The sequence below is a fragment of the Myxine glutinosa genome, chromosome 3 (genome assembly GCF_964187855.1).
Source record: "Myxine glutinosa chromosome 3, kmMyxGlut1.1, whole genome shotgun sequence".
NCBI lineage: Eukaryota > Metazoa > Chordata > Myxini > Myxiniformes > Myxinidae > Myxine > Myxine glutinosa.
Genome location: NC_136263.1, coordinates 101,848,475 through 101,872,723, shown reverse-complemented (window position 1 = coordinate 101,872,723; position 24,249 = coordinate 101,848,475). Strand labels below are relative to the sequence as shown.

The 24,249-nt window shown below is 48.1% G+C and overlaps 1 protein-coding gene and 1 long non-coding RNA gene across 3 annotated transcripts in view; one reads left to right on the top strand and one right to left on the bottom strand.

The window, feature by feature from the left end:
• Positions 1-9,477, top strand: part of LOC137423313 (uncharacterized) — a 51,768-nt gene extending 42,291 nt beyond the window's left edge. The window contains exon 3 of the long non-coding RNA XR_010983679.2: positions 9,420-9,477. This is a non-coding gene — a long non-coding RNA (uncharacterized LOC137423313). The remainder of the gene's footprint in view (positions 1-9,419) is intronic.
• Positions 1-24,249, bottom strand: part of LOC137423309 (glutamate receptor ionotropic, kainate 2-like) — a 72,072-nt gene that overhangs the window by 25,337 nt on the left and 22,486 nt on the right. For both annotated transcript variants that reach the window (XM_078774351.1, XM_068110324.2), the window contains exons 2-6: positions 1,084-1,200; positions 763-996; positions 397-536; positions 220-276; positions 64-117 (exon numbers count right to left, since the gene is read on the bottom strand). In XM_078774351.1, the coding sequence (XP_078630477.1) occupies positions 64-117; positions 220-276; positions 397-536; positions 763-996; positions 1,084-1,159 (561 nt within the window). In that variant the 5' untranslated portion in view covers positions 1,160-1,200. The remainder of the gene's footprint in view (positions 1-63; positions 118-219; positions 277-396; positions 537-762; positions 997-1,083; positions 1,201-24,249) is intronic.

Sequence of the window (24,249 nt, the reverse complement as noted above, 5' to 3'; positions counted from 1 at the left end):
GATTGCATAGTTTGAGCAAGAATAGGGGGTAAAAGCACACATAAAAATTAAGAAGTGACCTACCAGTGTAGGGATGATCCAGTGGTACACCTTGCTGAGCAAGCCATGCTTTTCTGACTGTCATACCAGATGCAGATGCATGTTAGGAAGATGTTTTTTCCAACCGAAAATCATAAAATTTATCAATTTCGTTATGTTCCATAAAGTAAGGACACCAACCTCATTAAATACCGTCTTCAGCCATGACCCACGGCATTTCAGGATGATGTTTCGTACCTGTAATAAAATGTAGCTACAATTACCATTTACTTTATAACACCAACAAAAACGTTTAATTCTTTACACTCAAAATTCATACGCGCGTCCTTTGAATATCGAGAAGAACAATATCTTCACCTTTTCTTGGCGGATCCGCTTGAGAATAAACCACAGTGCAGTCTCGTTTATTTTCCCATTTGCTTGACCCTTCAACTTCACTGCAATCACCTTCATCCTCTTCTGTAGGTTGTCCAAGAAATCTACATCTATATTCTTACCTGTCAAGATCTCACAGTGGATAATGAAAGCATGTTTTTTATTTACGATATTTAATTGGCTAAGGATACCAATTATCATTTTTCGAAAATGAAAGCTTTTTTTTTTAAGGTAACAGGTATGGTTGCAATGCATGATCTAACGTGTTTTTGTCAGGTAGTAAAAATTTTGTGACATCATTTATTTCATTTTAACAGTTGACTATGCAAGAAATGTCATAAACACAACCGTGGTCATAGAGGTAAACTGCTGCGGTCCAGTTGTACTGCTCAACGGCTAGATGTCTCGCAGTGTCAAATAAGTGTGATGCATTGGGCATCAACTGTTGGCCTTGATGTGACACGTCACGGAATGAGTTCTGGTTCACATAGAACACAGGTGGGGCATTCAGAGGCAGTCTTGGCAGCAATGGCTCCTCGGTACCATCTACAATCAGTATGGGTTGTTCCTGCGGCCAAAAAACTGAGAGAAGAGACTTTCTATGCAAGAGTTGCTATTAAAAAAAATGAAGGTTTTGAAGATTATGCTATTTATTTGCAGTTGCTGTACCTGGAAACTGTACCTCTCCATGGGTGATTGTGACAGGTATGAAACGTAGTTCACAGCAAAGTAGAAGGTGCGTCATTTTGTATTCATCAACCGGCTGTGTGTTCAGGAATGCAACGCCTGCACAGGTGGTACACACATAATGCAAAAATGGTTGATATGTATGTAACGCTGAAGGCAAAGTACTCTTTCTTAATCAGAAGCTAAGTAACTTTATGCAGCAAGTTCGTGAGTGATATGAAAAAGTTAATTAACTTAAAGTAGCATCTTGAGAAAAAGGCAAACTTTTGCCCATTCCGTTTATTTGAACAATAGATTATGCTTTATAGAATTTCCTTTGTGTGCTCCTGTGTAAACTTATTAGCCTGCGCTCGCGAAGCGAAAAGCGGGGTTAAGCATTTCATGTGCGTACATGTGCCGTACGTGTCTGCATTAAAAAAATTCATTTTCTCGGCAATCGTTGGTCCGATTGACACGAAATTTTCACCACAGAAGCGCCTCCTCCTGTAGAATATTTTAATGATTACTATGATGTCATAGGTCACGTGGTACAGGCGCCATCTTGGAAAAACGTCGCACCTCTATATCTCTGAAACCACTCCATGGAAAAATTGAGACCTGGCTCATTGTCAACTACTCCCCATGGGGAATAAGAGTTGTTAATGATGATGTCATCGGTGACATAATTATGACGTCATAATTCGACAGGGACAACGCTTAGTCCGATCAGTTTGAAATGTATTGAGCGTGATCTCTGCAACAATTATATTAGAGTAAAGTGCGGTGTTACGCGCGCTGCTTGTAAGCAAGGAGGAAGTGGACAACGCGGTAATTTGTAAGAGTCTTTATTCAAGAGCTCACTGTAACACTGAGCTGCTCAGGGCTGCGCGCCCCGTGTATATCGTGAGGCCACGCCTCTCTCCCGGGCGTGGCCCACCCCCACTTGGTGTGCGGGGTGATGTCACCACGTCAGTGCTTTCGTGTCCGCCACACGCGCCCCCCCAGAATCCCCGCGCACCTGAAGGGACAGTTTGCGGGGCAAACGGATGACCCGGCCGAAGCGCCCCCTGGCGACTGGCGGCGTCTGGGATGCAGGGATGCCATCTGGGATGCCTCCGGCTGCCCCTGGGATGGGTGCAGGACCGGGGGGCGGCGGGGCTGGGCGGTGCCGGGTGTCCGCCCGCAGGGGGGCGGCCCCGCCGCGGGGGTCGGGCCACTGGCGGTGGATGGTCCACGTCGAGGTGGGCCGGCTTGAGGCGGTCCACAGAAACGCGGTCAGGAGTACCGCCGATGTCCAGGGTGAAGTGCTTCACCCCGGTCTCCAGCACGCCGAAAGGCCCGTCGTACGGGGGCCGCAGTGGTGTCCGGTGGGCATCGTGGCGGACGAAGACGTACTCCGCCGTGCGAAGCTCCGGGGCGACGTGCGTCGGTGGGTGCCCGTGGCGTGCCGTTGGCACCGGGGCGAACCTCTGGGCGGTCTCCTGCAGAGCGGAGCGCTGCTGTGCCCCGGACCATGGTGCCGTGGAGTCGGGGAGGAACTCGCCCGGCACCCGCAGTGGTTGCCCGAAGACCAACTCCGCCGCGGATGCGCGCAGGTCCTCCATGGGCGCCGTCCGGAGGCCCAGCAGGACCCAGGGGAGCCTGTCGACCCAGCCGCCGTCGCGGAGGGTGGCCCGGAGCGCGGCCTTCAATGAGCGGTGAAATCGCTCACACAGGCCGTTAGCCTGGGGGTGGTAGGCCGTGGTTCGGTGCAGCCGGACCCCGAGCCCCTGCACAACCGCCCCCCAGAGCTCCGAGGTGAACTGGGGGCCGCGGTCGGACGAGATGTCTGAGGGGGCGCCGAACCGGGCGACCCAGGTGGCGATGAAAGCCTGCGCGATGTCCGCCGCCATCGTCGACGCCAAGGGCACGGCCTCCGGCCACCGGGTGGTGCGGTCCACCATGGTGAGGACGTGGGTGAAACCCCGCAAGGGGGGCAGAGGTTCCACCAGGTCCACGTGGACGTGGTCAAACCGGCGTTCCGGCACCATAAACGGGGCCAACGGGGCCTGGGTGTGCCGGTGCACCTTGGCGCGCTAGCACGCGAGGCACGTCCTGGCCCAGCCGCGGACGGCCTTCCGGAGGCCATGCCAGACGAATTTGTCGGCGATCAACCTTTGGGAGGCCCTCGCGCCCGGGTGGGACAGGCCGTGGATGGCGTCAAACACCTGGCGCTGCCAGCCCGCGGGCACGATGGGGCGAGGCCGCCCGAGGGAGACGTCGCACAAGAGGGCCGCGCCCGCGCCGTCGAACGGCACCTCGGTGATGCGGAGGCCCGTGACGGCGGTCCGCAAGGCCTGGACGTCGGGGTCAGCGGCCTGGTCCGCTGCCATCCGGGCATAGTCGATGCCGAGGTGGACTGCGTGGGCGACGGCCCGGGAAAGGCAATCCGCCACCGGGTTGTCCTTCCCCGCGACATGCCGGATGTCCGTCGTGTACTCGGACATGGCCGAGAGGTGATGCTGCTGCCGGGCCGACCACGGCTCGGTGACCTTGCCGATCGTGAAGATCAGCGGCTTGTGGTCGACGAAGGCCGTGAACGCACGGCCCTCGAGCAGATGGCGGAAGTGCCTGACCGCCAAGTGAAGCCCGAGCAACTCGCGGTCGAAGGTACTGTAACGGCGTTCGGGCGGGCGAAGCTGCCGGCTAAAGAACGCCAGCGGTTGCCAAGCTCCACGCACCCATTGCTCGTGCACCGCGCCCACCGCGTAGTCTGAGGCATCGGTGGTGAGGGCGATCGGTGCATCGGGCGCCGGGTGCGCGAGCATGGTGGCGTTAGCCAAGACGAGCTTCGCGCCCGTGAACACCGCGTCCATCTGCTCGGTCCAAGTAACGTCGCCTTTGCCCGGCTTACCTCGGAGAGCTTCGTGCAGGGGGCGCAGGAGCTGGGCAATACGGGGCAGGAACCGATGGTAAAAGTTCACCATGCCCAGGAACTCCTGCAGCCCCCTGATCGTGCGGGGGCGCGGAAACCCCTTCACCGCCTCCAACTTGGCCGGCAGGGGGACGGCTCCGTGCCTGGTGACGCGGTGCCCCAGAAAATCGATTTCAGCGATGCCGAACCAGCACTTTGCGGGGTTCACAATCAGGCCATGCTGGCCCAGGCGTTCGAAGAGCATGCGGAGGTGGTGTAGGTGCTCTTCGCGGGACGTGCTGGCGACGAGGATATCGTCCAGGTAGACGTATACAAAATCCAAGTCGCGCAGGACGCTGTCCATCAGCCGCTGGAACGCCTGAGCCGCATTCTTCAGACCGAAGGGCATCCGCAGGAATTCGAAGAGTCCGAACGGCGTGATGACCGCCGTCTTCGGGACGTCCTCCGGCCTGACGGGGACCTGATGGTAGCCGCGTATGAGGTCCACCTTCGAGAAGAAGGACATGCCCGCCAAACGGGCGGAAAAGTCCTGAATGTGGGGGACGGGGTAGCGGTCGGGGGTGGTGGTGTCATTGAGACGGCGATAGTCCCCGCACGGTCGCCATCCCCCGCCGGGCTTCGGCACGATGTGCAGCGGCGACGCCCAAGCACTCTCCGAGCACCGAACGATGCCGAGTCGCTCCAGGGTAGCGAACACCACTTTTGCTACCGCCAGCTTTGTCGGCTCGAGGCGGCGTGCCCGGGCGTAGACCGGTTGCCCGACGGTGGGGATGTGATGGGCCACCCCGTGCTTGACGGCCCCCGCCGAGAAGGTGGGCCGTGTGAGGGCCGGGAAGCCGGTGAGGAGGCGGGTGAATTCGTCCGCTGCCGGAAGCGTACAGATCAACGTGGCCGGAACCGAACCGTTCGGCAAGCCGCTTGGTGAGCCGCTCAGTGAGCTGCTCGACGAGCTGGGCAGCGCACAAGCGAGCGAGCTGAACGTCTCGGCCTGGACAAGACGTCTGTGCTTTACGTTGACCAGGAGCCCATTGGCGCACAGGAAGTCCGCGCCAAGCAATGCCATGGGCACGTCGGCCGTGACGAACGACCATCGGAAAACCTGCCCTCCGAACCGCAGAGAGAGGCAGCGTTTTCCGTACGTACGGATGGGCGTCCCGTTCGCGGCAAGCAGCGCGGGGCCCCCGCCGGCGGCGTGCTTCTCCGACGTACCGGCAGGAACGACCCTCACCTGCGCTCCCGTGTCACACAGGTAACGGCACCCGGATAAGGTGTCCGTTATGAACAGTAGGCTGCTCGAACGGCCGGCGCTCATTGCCACTATCGAGCGCCGGCCCGGGCGTTTCCCGACCTGTTGAAGGAGCATGGCGGATGACACTGTCGAGCCTCGTGGCCGAACTTGGCGTGGAACCAGCACCAGGTGGTGGAGCTGGAGGAGTGCAGCTGGCTCCGCCAGGCCGGTGGAGCCGGCGGCTTTCCCGCGGTGGCGGTTTTCGCTGCGGCGGTGGGCGGGGCGTGGCGGCGGCCACGAGGTGCGTATCAGCATGCTGCGTATGCTGTGTAAGCTGATGCTGTGAATCAGCATCAGCCTCGGGATCCACGAGGTGGGCAGCAGCATCAGCCTCGAGGTCCGCGACGGCCGCACCGACTCTCGCCCGCGTGTCCGAAGCCGCTAAGTACCTGTCCGCCTCGGCGGCCAATGCTCGGGGTTCCGTTAGCACGGTCCCGGCCAACGCGAGGCATACCTGTGCTGGAAGTTGGCGACGGGAAAGCGCCCGGAATAGAGAACCAGGGGCTTCGTCGCCCAACAGCGACAGCATATGGTCCATTCAGACCGACGGGCGCGTGTCGCCGAGCTCGGGGAGATCCAGGAGGCGGTCGGCCCGTACGTCCTCCGTGAGGCCGAACGTGGCTAGGCGCAGCCGCTTGAGTGCCTCGTACTTGTGGCCGTCCGGTGGGTGGCGAAGGACGGACACAACTCGAGCGGCCATGCCGGGCCCGAGGGAGGCGACGACGTGGCAGTAGCGCCTGTCATTGCCGGTGAGGCGCCGAAGCTGAAACTGGGCTTCGGCTTGGACGAACCAAACTTCGGCCTGGTCCTCCCAAAATTCGGGAAGTTTAACCGACATCGCGTTGTTGGCCATGGCAATGGCGTCGTGTTTGGAAGGATCGCTACGGCAGATCCAACGTCGAGGTCACCAGTAAAGCGCGGTGTTACGCGCGCTGCTTGTAAGCAAGGAGGAAGCGGACAACGCGGTAATTTGTAAGAGTCTTTATTCAAGAGCTCACTGTAACACTGAGCTGCTCAGGGTTGCGCGCCCCGTGTATATCGTGAGGCCACGCTTCTCTCCCGGGCGTGGCCCACCCCCACTTGGTGTGCGGGGTGATGTCACCACGTCAGTGCTTTCGTGTCCGCCACAAGAGAATATAAATTTATGATGTCATCGCTCACCTGGTCTGGCAACCATATTGGATCAAAGAAAAAAAATGTTCAAAAACAGAAGAGTTGGCTCGCAACAAGTTGACTGTGCAGGGAAAGTATTCTATGAATACCATCGAGTTTGGTATGTATTGTCTTTCACCTGCATCTTACCATTGAGAAACTAAAAGAGAATATATATGATGCAGCACTGCATTCAATATTTCCTTACAAAGTACATGTCGAACTGATTTTAAGCCTCCGCTCCGAAGGTGGCCGGAGGCATTATGTTTTCGGGTTGTCGGGCCATCCATCCGTCTGTCAATACATATGTCCGTACGGGCTAAACGTCAGTCGTTTTGCTCAGCAACAGCAACCACATGTCCGATTGAGAAGAAACTTTCAGGGTAGGAGCGACACACATGTAGAATGTTTTTGTGATCATTGTGACGTCATGGGTCACGTGGTATGGCAGCCATCTTGGATTAAACACAAATAATTTTAAAAATATTTCTCGGAAACCGCTGAATGGAAAAATTTGAAACTTGGCATATTGTCAAGCACTCCAACTGGGGGAACAAATGCATTATAATGATGACATCATTGGTGAAGTAGTATACCAGCCATAAATGTTTTAATTGAATGCTTTATCCTAAAAATCTGAAATTGCATGCACATGATCTGTGACCCATTTGTATTGAAATATTAAATTTATGACATCATAGGTTGCATGGTTTGGCAGCCATATTGGATTCAACATAAACCCTTGAAAAAACATCTTCTCCCAAACCATCGAATCGATTGACTCAAAACTTTACATGTGTCATTGACTAGGTATGGCAATTATAAGTTGATCACGAAAACATCATTGGTCACATGGTGTGGCAGCCATATTGTATTGAAGGAAAATATTAAATAATTCTATCTCAGAAACCGCTTACCCTATCGATGCGAGATTTTTAAAATGTCAGCTACACGATTGCTGCATATAGTTTGAAAATGATGTCGTAGGTCACGTGGTTTAGCAGCCATCTTGGATAGAAAAGCAAACCTTATCCCATCAACACGAAACTTCACAAACGTAATCCCCTACTCATACATATGCAGAGTGTACATTTTTGATGTCATATGTCATGTTTTTTGGCTGCCATATTAGCTTGAAAGCCGATATTTAAAAAAAATCCCTTCTCCGAAACAGATTCACCAATCGATGTAAAACCTGTCCTGTCTGGTAAAAATGTGATGCTTGAAAACAGCTGAAGGGATTTAAATCAAACTTGTTTATTTTTAGGACAGTGAATGAGGGCATCTACCTATTGTCACACGTGCAGGGACTACGCAGAAGCATATTGATGACTCAGTCGCATTACTCGAGTTTTTTCTTCAAAGTGGAGCCTCTTAGGACTTGTCTTTAGCGGCATGGAATGGCCAGGCAGAAAATGTGATGCAATGCTCTGGAAAATTCTGGCAATGTGGAAACTTCTGATTGGCTGATTTATTTTAAAAGAGAGTCTCCACAATAGAGATCTTGGGTAGTGGGAAGGACAGAGCTACAGTGAGCTACATCACAAAGCAGTCTGGTTCAAAATGAGCTACAGTGAGCTGGACGTGGTTGAGAGTAAGCACAGGTGTGACCCTAGTAACTCGAAAGCTGACTCAGGCAGTCATGGACATAGACAATGACATCATGTAACAAATGTGTTGCCTTTGCACTATAGGTATAACAGAAAAGTATGCATGGGCCAGCGCAGAAAATGAAAATGAAACTATGTTTCGTCAAGGAAACTGTGAGCTGTCATTCCTCACTCTTCCTCCCATCCCCTTCCTTCCCAATGGCTATGACCTCGTTGCATAAACCATCCTTAAGGACAGATTTGAGGATTCACTAAAGTATTTCCTTAACTTTTCCCTTAAGGACATCCTTAAGTTGAGGATGGTTACATATATGAATATCCTTACGTTTTTCCTTAAAGATAAGGGGGCCCCCTCCCCACCCTCCGTCAACGGCTTTTCTCCACCAATTAGAAGCAAGCCTTCATAAGTTATCGGGGTATTATACATTGTAAGAAAGGTCATGATTTGCTGTTTGAAATGACGTCAGTTTAAACTCATTTGCATACACGTATCGACCATGATTGTGGCTCGACGCGCTTGATGGGTTAAAGAAAGTTTTACCTGAAGGTAGTTTTTTTTTTTACCTCAGCTAGGCATTTCCTTTAGAGGTCAAGGAAATCCTTAGGAGCCATTGCTATTCCAGGCAACCAATCAGATTAGAGATAGGATGCCTCGTCCGAAAGCAAGAACACGGAATGAACACGTGGTTTTAAATTATGCTTGTTATATGTTGCATGGGGAACACATGCTTGCAGATGAAGGAGGAATAAAATAATTCGTGCGTAAAATTCATTCGATTCGCATTGAGAATTTTATTGTAAATGTGTTAATGTGTGCAGTAAATGTTTGGAAACCTTCCAGGAATGATGACAGTATGAAATTATGAAAGCGAAATATGGGTGCGAAACTACCAGGAAAATATTCTGGATGTCATGAAAGCGTGAAAATTGTGGAAGCATTGTTATATCGATCTCTGGCATTGCGCTGCAATAATCGACCTCTTCGTGACCAACTTCCATGAGGAGCGCCTTTTGGAAACTCAAAGGTTAGTGGTTAAGTATGGGTAGGGGCTCCCTTTACTTTAAGGAAGGATTCAAGGAAAACCTTAATAATTATTCGTATATGCAACCATCCTCAACTTAAGGATGTCCTCAAGGGAAAGGTTAGGGAAATCCTCAAATGTGTCCTGAAGGATGCAATTATGCAAATGAACCCACAACCTCCACCTGCCTTCGGTGGAAGAAGTAATAAAACGCTTTCATAAGTTACTAAGCTGTATTATTCTGCTTTCAAAAATGCTATATTATTCTGCTCTCATAAATGCTGTATTATTCTGCCTTCATAAATGCTGTATTATTCTGCTTTCATAAATGCTGTATTATTCTGCTTTTGTAGCGGTTACCGCTGGATGCACACAATCGCCTTGCACCGGCCAGAACACGGCCAGACGCGCCTCTCCCGGGCATGCCTGGATTCACTGTTCCCGGGCACGCCCGAACCTCCCGGGCACGCCCGGTCTCGTCTTTCCCGGGCATGCCCGCTCTCGCCTTTCCAGGGCTCGCCCAGAGCGTCCGGGCATGCCCGCTATCGCCTTTCCAGGGCTCGCCCAGAGCGTCCGGGCATGCCCGCTATCGCCTTTCCAGGGCTCGCCCAGAGCGTCCGGGCATGCCCGCTATCGCCTTTCCAGGGCTCGCCCAGAGCGTCCGGGCATGCCCGCTATCGCCTTTTCAGGGCTCGCCCAGAGCATCCGGGCATGCCCGCTATCGCCTTTCCAGGGCTCGTCCAGAGCGCCCGGGCACGCCCAGCCTCGACTTGCCAGGCCGCAGCCAAACACGCCCGGGCAGGTCCAGACTCGCCTTTCCAAGGCTCGCCCTTGACACCCGGGCATGCCCGGTATAGCTTTTGCCGGGCAAACTTCCCGACATAAATGTGTATATATATTGCTGCCCGATAAACGGGCTTGTCAGAATACCTGAGCTGTTTTGTTTCAATAAAGCAACTCGGACGAATTCCGTCTTTGGTCGCGTCAATTCTTTCGACTCGCGTTGGAGCGCAGTTCCTTCACTTTCATAAATTCTGTATTATTCTGCTTTCATAAATGCTGTATTATTCTGCTTTCATAAATGCTGTATTATTCTGCTTTCATAAAAGCTGTATTATTCTGCCTTCATAAATGCTGTATTATTCTGCTTTCATAAATGCTGTATTATTCTGCCTTCATAAATGCTGTATTATTCTGCTTTCATAAATTCTGTATTATTCTGCTTTCATAAATGCGATATTATTCTGCTTTCATAAATGCTGTATTATTCGGCTTTCATAAAAGCTGTATTATTCTGCTTTCATAAATGCTGTATTATTCTGCTTTCATAAATGCTGTATTATTCTGCTTTCATAAATGCGGTATTATTCTGCTTTCATAAATGCTGTATTATTCTGCTTTCATAAATGCGGTATTATTCTGCTTTCATAAATGCTGTATTATTCTGCCTTCATAAATGCTGTATTATTCTGCTTTCATAAATGCTGTATTATTCTGCTTTCATAAATGCTGTATTATTCTGCTTTCATAAATGCTGTATTATTCTGCTTTCATAAATGCTGTATTATTCTGCTTTCATAAATGCTGTATTATTCTGCTTTCTTAAATGCTGTATTATTCTGCTTTTATAAATGCTGTATTATTCTGCCTTCATAAATGCTGTATTATTCTGCTTTCATAAATGCTGTATTATTCTGCTTTCATAAATGCTGTATTATTCTGCTTTCATAAATGCTGTATTATTCTGCTTTCATAAATGCAATATTATTCTGCTTTCATAAATGCTGTATTATTCTGCCTTCATAAATGCAATATTATTCTGCCTTCATAAATGCTGTATTATTCTGCCTTCATAAATGCTGTATTATTCTGCTTTCATAAATGCTGTATTATTCTGCTTTCATAAATGCTGCATTATTCTGCCTTCATAAATGCAATATTGTTCTGCCTTCATAAATGCTGCATTATTCTGCCTTCATAAATGCTGTATTATTCTGCTTTCATAAATGCTGTATTATTCTGCCTTCATAAATGCTGTATTATTCTGCCTTCATAAATGCTGTATTATTCTGCCTTCATAAATGCTGTATTATTCTGCTTTCATAAATGCTGTATTATTCTGCTTTCATAAATTCTGTATTATTCTGCTTTCATAAATGCTGTATTATTCTGCTTTCATAAATGCTGTATTATTCTGCTTTCATAAATGCTGTATTATTCTGCTTTCATAAATGCTGTATTATTCTGCTTTCATAAATGCTGTATTATTCTGCTTTCATAAATGCTGTATTATTCTGCTTTCATAAACGCTGTATTATTCTGCTTTCATAAACGCTGTATTATTCTGCTTTCATAAATGCTGTATTATTCTGCCTTCATAAATGCTGTATTATTCTGCCTTCATAAATGCTGTATTATTCTGCTTTCATAAATGCTGTATTATTCTGCTTTCATAAATGCTGTATTATTCTGCTTTCATAAATGCTGTATTATTCTGCTTTCATAAATGCTGTATTATTCTGCTTTCATAAATGCTGTATTATTCTGCTTTCATAAATGCTGTATTATTCTGCTTTCATAAATGCTGTATTATTCTGCTTTCATAAACGCTGTATTATTCTGCTTTCATAAATGCTGTATTATTCTGCTTTCATAAATGCTGTATTATTCTGCTTTCATAAATGCTGTATTATTCTGCTTTCATAAATGCTGTATTATTCTGCTTTCATAAAAGCTGTATTATTCTGCCTTCATAAATGCTGTATTATTCTGCTTTCATAAATGCTGTATTATTCTGCCTTCATAAATGCTGTATTATTCTGCTTTCATAAATTCTGTATTATTCTGCTTTCATAAATGCGATATTATTCTGCTTTCATAAATGCTGTATTATTCTGCTTTCATAAAAGCTGTATTATTCTGCTTTCATAAACGCTGTATTATTCTGCTTTCATAAATGCTGTATTATTCTGCTTTCATAAATGCTGTATTATTCTGCTTTCATAAATGCGGTATTATTCTGCTTTCATAAATGCTGTATTATTCTGCCTTCATAAATGCTGTATTATTCTGCTTTCATAAATGCTGTATTATTCTGCTTTCATAAATGCTGTATTATTCTGCTTTCATAAATGCTGTATTATTCTGCTTTCATAAATGCTGTATTATTCTGCTTTCATAAATGCTGTATTATTCTGCTTTCTTAAATGCTGTATTATTCTGCTTTTATAAATGCTGTATTATTCTGCCTTCATAAATGCTGTATTATTCTGCTTTCATAAATGCTGTATTATTCTGCTTTCATAAATGCTGTATTATTCTGCTTTCATAAATGCTGTATTATTCTGCTTTCATAAATGCAATATTATTCTGCTTTCATAAATGCTGTATTATTCTGCCTTCATAAATGCAATATTATTCTGCCTTCATAAATGCTGTATTATTCTGCTTTCATAAATGCTGTATTATTCTGCTTTCATAAATGCTGCATTATTCTGCCTTCATAAATGCTGCATTATTCTGCCTTCATAAATGCTGCATTATTCTGCCTTCATAAATGCTGTATTATTCTGCTTTCATAAATGCTGTATTTTTCGGCCTTCATAAATGCTGTATTATTCTGCCTTCATAAATGCTGTATTATTCTGCCTTCATAAATGCTGTATTATTCTGCTTTCATAAATGCTGTATTATTCTGCTTTCATAAATTCTGTATTATTCTGCTTTCATAAATGCTGTATTATTCTGCTTTCATAAATGCTGTATTATTCTGCTTTCATAAATGCTGTATTATTCTGCTTTCATAAATGCTGTATTATTCTGCCTTCATAAATGCTGTATTATTCTGCCTTCATAAATGCTGTATTATTCTGCTTTCATAAATGCTGTATTATTCTGCTTTCATAAATGCTGTATTATTCTGCTTTCATAAATGCTGTATTATTCTACTTTCATAAATGCTGTATTATTCTGCTTTCATAAATGCTGTATTATTCTGCTTTCATAAATGCTGTATTATTCTGCTTTCATAAATGCTGTATTATTCTGCTTTCATAAACGCTGTATTATTCTGCTTTCATAAATGCTGTATTATTCTGCTTTCATAAATGCTGTATTATTCTGCTTTCATAAATGCTGTATTATTCTGCTTTCATAAATGCTATATTATTCTGCTTTCATAAATGCTGTATTATTCTGCTTTCATAAATGCTGTATTATTCTGCTTTCATAAATGCTGTATTATTCTGCTTTCATAAATGCTGTATTATTCTGCCTTCATAAATGCTGTATTATTCTGCTTTCATAAACGCTGTATTATTCTGCTTTCATAAATGCTGTATTATTCTGCTTTCATAAATGCTGTATTATTCTGCTTTCATAAATGCTGTATTATTCTGCTTTCATAAATGCTGTATTATTCTGCTTTCATAAATGCTGTATTATTCTGCTTTCATAAATGCTGTATTATTCTGCTTTCATAAATGCTGTATTATTCTGCTTTCATAAACGCTGTATTATTCTGCTTTCATAAATGCTGTATTATTCTGCTTTCATAAATGCTGTATTATTCTGCTTTCATAAATGCTATATTATTCTGCTTTCATAAATGCTGTATTATTCTGCTTTCATAAATGCTGTATTATTCTGCTTTCATAAATTCTGTATTATTCTGCTTTCATAAATGCTGTATTATTCTGCTTTCATAAATGCTGTATTATTCTGCTTTCATAAATGCTATATTATTCTGCTTTCATAAATGCTGTATTATTCTGCTTTCATAAATGCTGTATTATTCTGCTTTCATAAATGCTGTATTATTCTGCTTTCATAAATGCTGTATTATTCTGCTTTCATAAATGCTATATTATTCTGCTTTCATAAATGCTGTATTATTCTGCTTTCATAAATGCTGTATTATTCTGCTTTCATAAATGCTGTATTATTCTGCTTTCATAAATGCTGTATTATTCTGCTTTCATAAATGCTATATTATTCTGCTTTCATAAATGCTGTATTATTCTGCTTTCATAAATGCTGTATTATTCTGCTTTCATAAATGCTATATTATTCTGCTTTCATAAATGCTATATTATTCTGCTTTCATAAATGCTATATTATTCTGCTTTCATAAATGCTGTATTATTCTGCTTTCATAAATGCTGTATTATTCTGCTTTCATAAATGCTGTATTATTCTGCTTCCATAAATGCTGTATTATTCTGCTTTCATAAATGCTGTATTATTCTGCTTTCATAAATGCTATATTATTCTGCTTTCATAAATGCTGTATTATTCTGCTTTCATAAATGCTGTATTATTCTGCTTTCATAAATGCTGTATTATTCTGCTTTCATAAATGCTATATTATTCTGCTTTCATAAATGCTGTATTATTCTGCTTTCATAAATGCTATATTATTCTGCCTTCATAAATGCTGTATTATTCTGCATTCATAAATGCTGTAATGTTCTGCTTTCATAAATGCTGTATTATTCTGCTTTCATAAATGCTGTATTATTCTGCTTTCATAAATGCTGTATTATTCTGCATTCATAAATGCTGTATTATTCTGCTTTCATAAATGCTGTATTATTCTGCTTTCATAAATGCTGTATTATTCTGCTTTCATAAATGCTGTATTATTCTGCTTTCATAAATGCTGTATTATTCTGCCTTCATAAATGCTGTATTATTCTGCCTTCATAAATGCTGTATTATTCTGCTTTCATAAATGCTGTATTATTCTGCTTTCATAAATGCTGTATTATTCTGTGCAGAGATATAATTTTTTTTTTGTTGTCGGCTTCCCCAGATCTGTGCCTCGACACAATCCTTTCTCTGAGCTCTGCAGGCAATTCCTTCGACCTCATGGCTTGGTTTTTGCTCTGATATGCATTGTCAGCTGTGAGACCTTATATAGACAGGTGTGAGCCTTTCCAAATCATGTCCAATCAATTGAATTTACCACAGGTGGACTCCATTCAAGGTGTGACATCAAAGATGAGACATCTCAAAGATGATCAAGAGAAATGGGAGGCACCTGAGCTAAATTTCAAGTGTCATAGCAAAGGGTCTGAATACTTATGTAAATGTGATATTTCAGATTTTTCTTTTTAATTAATTTGCAAAACTTTCTAAAATCCGGTTTTCTCTTTGTCATTATGGGGTATTGGGTGTAGATTGATGAGGGAAAAAATGAATTTAAACGATTTCTGCATAAGGCTGCAACATAACAAAATGTGAAAAAAGTGAAGGGGTCTGAATACTTTCTGAATGCACTGTGTAAGAGATTGTGTTGAGATCTGAGCCAAATTTCAGGGTTTTTTTTGTTGTTTTTTTGCGTCACCGAGCTTCACTCTCCCAAAATCAAGACTCAGCAGGCTTGATTTAACCAACCTGAAACAAGTCTCACCTGGTTAGCTTCATTCAAACAAGCCAATAAGACCATCGGCTAGTTTTATTTAACCAAACCTCAGCTAGCTTCATTCAATGAAGCCGAGCCCAGGCACAGCAAATTTCATTGAACGATGGTCTCGGTTCAGCAAGATTCATTTAACCAAGCCAAGCTTCATTTGAACAAATAGAGCAGAGCTTCATCTGGCTGGCCAAATTTAACAAAGCCAAGCTTCATTGAAACAAATAGAGCAGAGCTTCATCTGGCTGGCCAAATTTAACAAAGCCAAGCTTCATTTAAACAAAAAGAGCAGAGCTTCATCTGGCTGGCCAAATTTAACAAAGCCAAGCTTCATTTAAACAAAAAGAGCAGAGCTTCATCTGGCTGGCCAAATTTAACAAAGCCAAGCTTCATTTAAACAAATAGAGCAGAGCTTCATCTGGATGGCTGAAATTAAACAAGCCAAGCTTCATTTGAACAAATAGAGCAGAGCTTCATCTGGCTGGCCAAATTTAACAAAGCCAAGCTTCATTGAAACAAATAGAGCAGAGCTTCATCTGGCTGGCCAAATTTAACAAAGCCAAGCTTCATTTAAACAAAAAGAGCAGAGCTTCATCTGGCTGGCCAAATTTAACAAATCCAAGCTTCATTTAAACAAATAGAGCAGAGCGTCATCTGGATGGCCAAATTTAACAAAGCCAAGCTTCATTGAAACAAATAGAGCAGAGCTTCATCTGGCTGGCCAAATTTAACAAAGCCAAGCTTCATTGAAACAAATAGAGCAGAGCGTCATCTGGATGGCCAAATTTAACAAAGCCAAGCTTCATTTAAACAAATAGAGCAGAGCGTCATCTGGATGGCCAAATTTAACAAAGCCAAGCTTCATTTAAACAAAAAGAGCAGAGCTTCATCTGGCTGGCCAAATTTAACAAAGCCAAGCTTCATTTAAACAAATAGAGCAGAGCGTCATCTGGATGGCCAAATTTAACAAAGCCAAGCTTCATTTAAACAAATAGAGCAGAGCGTCATCTGGATGGCTGAAATCAAACAAGCCAAGCTTCATTTGAACAAATAGAGCAGAGCTTCATTTGGCTGGCCAAACCTAAACAAGCCAAGCTTCATTTGAACAAATAGAGCAGAGCTTCATCTGGCTGGCCAAACTTAAACAAGCCAAGCTTCATTTAAACAAATAGAGCAGAGCTTCATCTGGCTGGCCAAACTTAAACAAGCCAAGCTTCATTAAAACAAATAGAGCAGAGTGTCATCTGGCTGGCCAAACTTAATCAAGCCAAGCTTCATTTAAACAAATAGAGCAGAGCTTCATCTGGCTGGCCAAACTTAAACAAGCCAAGCTTCATTTAAACAAATAGAGCAGAGCTTCATCTGGCTGGCCAAACTTAAACAAGCCAAGCTTCATTTAAACAAATAGAGCAGAGTGTCATCTGGCTGGCCAAACTTAATCAAGCCAAGCTTCATCTATCTATAATTCCAGCAATCTCTGTGTGTCTGTCTGTGTGTCTGTGTGTCTGTGTGTCTGTGTGTTTGTCTGTGACCGCTGTTTCTCGACAACCACGGGTCCGATATACTTGAAACTTGCCAGGTATATTGCTGGGGACCCGAGGATGTGCCTTTTCAAGGTTTGTAATTAATCGGACAAGTACCTACCGAGCTATGTCCAAAAAACGCTTCAACCAATCAGAGAGCAGCGAGCTATCACGTGTGCCGAACCGTTAATGCAATGCAAGCGTTAATGCGTTAATGCAAGGCTTTTCTTTTTTTCCCTCTTCTCTTTCTACTTTTCCTTGCGATTAAATTGCAAACAGCCAAAATACGTTGGCGCTAATTGAATAATTGGCCATTAACACTAAAATAATCGTAACTGCGATATGCCAACTTCCGGACAGTGCAGCCTTCCATGCTGTTGTTGTTTGCAGCAGCTGTTTGCAGCAAGGCAAGGCTTTTCTTTTTTTCCCTCTTCTCTTTCTACTTTGCCTTGCGATTAAATTGCAAACAGCCAAAATACGTTGGCGATAATTGAATAATTGGGCATTATGTTTTACAACTAATAAAAACGAATTTGCGATTCATTCGCTTTCCTGCGCGTTTGTGTACGCGATGGCGATTTCTTTACCAAACTCCGGAAGCCGTTCGCTTTGGACCGAACCATTGCATGTAAATAGAGGGGGGGGATTGTCACCACTCGCAAGCCGTTCGCTTTGGACCAAACCATTTCATGTAAATAGGGGGGGGGATATAATTTTAGATATATATATAGTACGGGCATGCCCTAGTTTAAACAAATAGAGCAGAGCTTCATCTGGCTGGCCAAACTTAAACAAGCCAAGCTTCATTTAAACAAATAGAGCAGAGCTTCATCTGGCTGGCCAAACTTAAACAAGCCAAGCTTCATTCAAACAAATAGAGCAGAGTGTCATCTGGCTGGCCAAACTTAAACAAGCCAAGCTTCATTCAAACAAAAAGAGCAGAGCTTCATCTGGCTGGCCAAACTTATACAAGCCAAGCTTCATTTAAACAAATATAGCAGAGCTTCATCTGGCTGGCCAAACTTAAACAAGCCAAGCTTCATTTAAACAAATAGAGCAGAGTGTCATCTGGCTGGCCAAACTTAAACAAGCCAAGCTTCATTCAAACAAAAAGAGCAGAGCTTCATCTGGCTGGCCAAACTTAAACAAGCCAAGCTTCATTTAAACAAATATAGCAGAGCTTCATCTGGCTGGCCAAACTTAAACAAGCCAAGCTTCATTTAAACAAATAGAGCAGAGCGTAATCTGGCTGGCCAAACTTAAACAAGCCAAGCTTCATTCAAACAAAAAGAGCAAAGCTTCATCTGGCTGGCCAAACTTAAACAAGCCAAGCTTCATTTAAACAAATATAGCAGAGCTTCATCTGGCTGGCCAAATTTAAACAAGCCAAGCTTCATTTAAACAAATATATCAGAGCTTCATCTGGCTGGCCAAACTTAAACAAGCCAAGCTTCATTTAAACAAATATAGCAGAGCGTAATCTGGCTGGCCAAACTTAAACAAGCCAAGCTTCATTCAAACAAAAAGAGCAAAGCTTCATCTGGCTGGCCAAACTTAAACAAGCCAAGCTTCATTTAAACAAATATAGCAGAGCTTCATCTGGCTGGCCAAATTTAAACAAGCCAAGCTTCATTCAAACAAAAAGAGCAGAGCTTTATCTGGCTGGCCAAACTTAAACAAGCCAAGCTTCATTCAAACAAATAGAGCAGAGCTTCATCTGGCTGGCCAAACTTAAACAAGCCAAGCTTCATTCAAACAAACTAGGGCATGCCCGTACTATATATATATCTAAAATTATATCCCCCCCCCCCTATTTACATGAAATGGTTTGGTCCAAAGCGAACGGCTTGCGAGTGGTGACAATCCCCCCCCTCTATTTACATGCAATGGTTCGGTCCAAAGCGAACGGCTTCCGGAGTTTGGTAAAGAAATCGCCATCGCGTACACAAACGCGCAGGAAAGCGAATGAATCGCAAATTCGTTTTTATTAGTTGTAAAACATAATGCCCAATTATTCAATTAGCGCCAACGTATTTTGGCTGTTTGCAATTTAATCGCAAGGCAAAGTAGAAAGAGAAGAGGGAAAAAAAGAAAAGCCTTGCCTTGCTGCAAACAGCTGCTGCAAACAACAACAACATGGAAGGCTGCACTGTCCGGAAGTTGGCATATCGCAGTTACGATTATTTTAGTGTTAATGGCCAATTATTCAATTAGCGCCAACGTATTTTGGCTGTTTGCAATTTAATCGCAAGGAAAAGTAGAAAGAGAAGAGGGAAAAAAAGAAAAGCCTTGCATTAACGCATTAACGCTTGCATTGCATTAACGGTTCGGCACACGTGATAGCTCGCTGCTCTCTGATTGGTTGAAGCGTTTTTTGGACATAGCTCGGTAGGTACTTGTCCGATTAATTACAAACCTTGAAAAGGCACATCCTCGGGTCCCCAGCAATATACCTGGCAAGTTTCAAGTATATCGGACCCGTGGTTGTCGAGAAACAGCGGTCACAGACAAACACACAGACACACAGACACACAGACACACAGACACACAGACACACAGACACACAGACACACAGACACACAGAGATTGCTGGAATTATAGATAGATAGAGCAGAGCTTCATCTGGCTGGCCAAAGCTAAACAAGCGAAGCTTCATTTAAACAAATAGAGCAGAGCTTCATATGGCTGGCCAAACTTAAACAAGCGAAGCTTCATTGAAACAAATAGAGCAGAGCTTCGTATGGCTGGCCAAACTTAAACAAGCCAAGCTTCATTTAAACAAATAGAGCAGAGCTTCATCTGGCTGGCCAAACTTAAACAAGCCAAGTGTAGAAGTTGTGCTCCAACGTAAATCGGAAGAATGGACGCGACAAAAAGCTGGAATTCGTCCGAGTTTCTTTATTTTGTCAAATCAACTCGGGTACTCTGAAAAGCCCGTTTATCGGGCAGCAATATATATACACATTATCCCGGAGCGTTTGCCCGGGAAAGGCGAGACCGGGCGTGCCCGGGCGTCGTGGGCGAACCCTGGAAAGGCGAGTCTGGACGTGCCCGGGCGTCCTGGACGAGGCCTGGCAAGTCGAGAGCGGGCATGCCCGGGCGTCCTGGACGAGCCCTGGAAAGGCGAGGCTGGGCGTGCCCGGGCGTCCTGGGCGAACCCTGGAAAGGCGAGGCTGGGCGTGCCCGGGCGTCCTGGGCGAGCCCGGCATGGTGATCGCTCCGCGTCCTCGGTAGGTGCAAGGCGATTGTGTATACCCAGCGGTAGCCGCTACACACGTCCCCCCAGAATCGACTTGCACCGGCAGGGTCAATTTAAGGGGGGTCCTGATGACCCGGCCGAAGCGACCCCTGGCGGGTCGTGGGGGGGGGGGGGGGGGTCCGGTGTGGTGGGGGGCGGTCGAGTGGGGGGCACCGTGGATGGGGGCCGGCCTCGCCGTGGCGGAAGGGCCAACCGTGGCGGTTGGTCGATGTCCACGTGCGCCGGCTTGAGGCGGTCCACCGCAATCCGGTCCGACCTGCCGCCGATGTCGATGACGAACGACTTGTCGTCCCATCGCAGGACCCGGAAGGGCCCGTCGTACGGCGGCCGGAGTGGCCCCCGATGTGCGTCATGACGCACAAAAACGTACTCCGCTGTGCGAAGCGCTGGGGGGACGTAGGACTGGGGGTCACCGTGGTGGGACGTTGGCACGGGGGCAAACCGTCGGGCGGTCTCCTGGAGGTCCGAGCGCTGGTGAGCTGCGGACCAGGGACTGGTAGCGTCGGGCACGAATTCGCCTGGGACGCGTAATGCCTGGCCGTAGACAAGCTCGGCGGTGGACGCCCGGAGGTCCTCCTTGGGGGCCGTGCAGAGGCCCAAAAGGACCCACTGCAGCCGGTCGGCCCAACCGCCGTCATGAAGGCCGGCCATGAGCGCGGCCTTCATGGAGCGGTGGAACCGCTCGCACAACCCGTTGGCTTGGGGGTGGTAGGCCATAGTACGGTGGAGCTTGACCCCCAGGTTGCGGGTGACCGCGCCCCACAGCTCGGAGGTGAACTGCGGTCCGCGGTCCGACGAGATGTCCGCCGGTGCGCCGAAGCGGGCGACCCAGGTGGCGATGAAAGCCTGCGCCACGTCGGCGGTGGTGGTGGAGACGATGGGAACGGCCTCCGGCCACCTGGTGGTCCTGTCCACCATGGTGAGCAGGTGTGTGAAACCCCGTGATGGGGGGAGGGGGCCCACCAGGTCCACGTTGACGTGGTCGAAACGTCGTTCGGGCACGGTGAAAGGTGCCAGCAGGGCCTGGGTGTGTCGGTGGACCTTGGCCTGTTGGCAGGCTGTGCAGGTGCTGGTCCAATCGCGGACGTCCCGTCGAAGGCCGCGCCAGACGAATCGCGCCGACACCAGCTTCTGGGAAGCTTTCCGGCCCGGGTGAGAAAGGCCGTGGAGGGAGGCGAAGATGCGGCGTTGCCAGGTAACGGGCACGATGGGGCGAGGCTGGCCTTGGGAGACGTCGCATAGCAGGACAGTGTCCGCGAAGGGGATGTCGGCCAGGCGGAGGCCCGTGTCCGCCGCCCGGAGGGCTTGCACCGTGGTGTCGGTGGTTTGGTCAGCCGCCATAAGCGCGAAGTCCACGCCGAGGTGGACCGCGTTCGCGCTGGCCCGAGAAAGACAGTCGGCCACGGCGTTGTCTTTGCCGGCGACGTGCCGGATGTCCGTGGTAAATTCCGACACGGCGGAGAGGTGGTGCTGTTGGCGGGCCGACCACGGCTCCATGACCTTGGCCATTGCGTAAACCAACGGCTTGTGGTCGACGAACGCCGTGAAGGGTCGGCCCTCCAGGAGGTGGCGGAAATGGCGAACTGCCAGGTGTAGACCGAGGAGCTCACGGTCAAACGTGCTATATTTGAGCTCGTTCGGCCGGAGTTGCCGGCTGAAAAAAGCAAGTGGCTGCCAAACCCCGTTCACCCATTGCTCATGTACGGCGCCCACCGCGTAGTCGGAGGCATCCGTGGTGAGGGCGATGGGAGCGTTGAGCACCGGGTGAGCGAGCAGTGTTGCGTCGGCGAGGGCCCGCTTCGAGTTTTTAAAGGCCGCGTCCATGGCTGCGGACCAGACGACGTCGTGCTTGGCCGGCTTGCCCCGGAGGGCTTCGTAGAGGGGCCGCATGAGTTGAGCAGCGCGGGGCACGAAGCGGTGATAGAAATTCACCATTCCAAGGAATTCTTGCAGGGCCTTTATGGAGCGGGGACGCGGAAACGTGGTGATGGCCTCGACCTTGGTTGGCAGCGGCACGGCCCCGTTCTTGGTGATGTGGTGGCCCAAAAAATCAACGGCCGTCGTGCCGAAGTGGCATTTGGCCGGGTTGACGATGAGGCCGTGCTCGCTGAGGCGCCCGAACAGTGTTCGGAGGTGGAGGAGGTGCTCGGCCCGGGACGTGCTGGCGACGAGGATGTCGTCCAGGTAAACGAAGAGGAACGGCAGGTCGCGCAGCTCGCCGTCCATCAAGCGCTGGAACGCCTGAGCCGCGTTCTTGAGGCCAAACGGCATTCACAGGAATTCGAATAGGCCGAACGGCATGATGACGGCCGTTTTTGGGACGTCGGCCGCCCTGACAGGTACCTGGTGGTATCCCCGTATTAATTTGATCTTCGAAAAAATGACCCGTCCTGCCAAACGGGCGGAGAAGTCTTGGATGTGCGGGATCGGATACCTGTCGGGGGTGGTAGCGTCGTTAAGGCGGCAGTAGTCGCCACATGGGCGCCAGCCGCCCCCTGGTTTTGGGACGATGTGTAGTGGCGAAGCCCACGCGCTATCGGAGCGCCGCACGATGCCGAGGTGTTCCAAAGCGTCGAACTCGGCTTTGGCCACGGCGAGCTTGGCTGGGTCGAGGCGGCGGGCTCTGGCGTAGACCGGCGGGCCCGTAGTTGGTATGTGGAGCTCGATCCGATGTCGTACTGCGACGGCCGAAAACGTCGGCCACGTGAAGGCCGGGAACTCCGTGAGCAGGCGAGCAAACTCGTTCGCCGCCGGGAGGGCGCATGCCAGCTCGGTCGGAGCGGAGCTGCTCAATGTGCATGCCAGGGAGCTGAAGGTCTCGGCGTTGACGAGGTGACGCCGTTTGACATCAACCAGCAGTCCATGTGCGCAGAGGAAGTCGGCGCCTAGCAAGCCATGGGCACGCTTGCGGTTACAAAAGTCCAATTAAAGTGTTGGCTGCCGAAGCAGAGGGTGACGTTGCGTGGGCCGAAGGTGCGGATGGCCGATCCGTTGGCCGCCACCAAGGAGGGGCCACAAACCGCGGACTGCCTGCCCTGATCGGAGGCGGGTATGACGCTCAGTTGGGCGCCGGTGTCACACAGGAAGCGCCGTCCGGACGCTTTGTCCCTGATGAAAAGTAAGTTGCCCATGTGGCCGGCGCTCATGGCTGGTAATGAATGCCGGCCCGGCCGTTTCCCGGCTTGCCGAAGGTGCACTGGGGTTGGCATGTCCGGGCCTTCTGTCCGAACCTGGCATGATAATAACACCACGCCTGGTCAGGTGGAGGCCCCGGTCGTCGTGCTGGAGGTGGTCGGTGCGGCGTAGCGGCCGCCAATTGCGTCGGCAGTTCGGTCGTCGACCGTGCCGGGTGCTCGGGCGCCATGGGCGTTGCTTCGGACGGCGGTGGGCTCCAGGTCGCTGCTCCAATGCGTTGGCCTGCCGCGGAGATCTTGTCGGCTTCCCTGGCGAGGGCGCGGGGATCCGTGATCGTCGTGCTTGCCAGGGCGAGGCGTACCTGGCTAGGCAGCTGACGGAGGAACAGCTCCCGGAACAGGAAAGCTGGAGAGTGCTCGCCGAGCAATGAGAGCATGTAGTCCATTCGCTCGGACGGGCGCGTGTCGCCGAGCTCGGGCAGGTCGAGCAGGCGCCGTGCACGTTCCGCCGATGAGAGGGCGAAAGCGTCGAGGAGGAGCTTTTTAATCGCGTCGTATTTGTCAGCGGCTGGCGGGCTCTCGAGGAGGCTCAGGGCGCGGGCCGCAGTGGCTGAGCCGAGTGCTGCTACCACATGGTGGAAGTGGGTGTCGTCAGCCGTGATGCCTCGCAGGGCGAACAGGGAGTCCGCCTGGGCGGACCAAACCGCCGCATGAGCCTCCCAGAAGGTAGGCAGTTTGAGGGCAACTGCCGTGTCCATGTCGGGTCACCAATGTAGGAGCTGTGCTCCAACGCAAATCGGAAGAATGTACGCGACAAAAAGCTGGAATTCGTCCGAGTTTCTTTATTGTGTC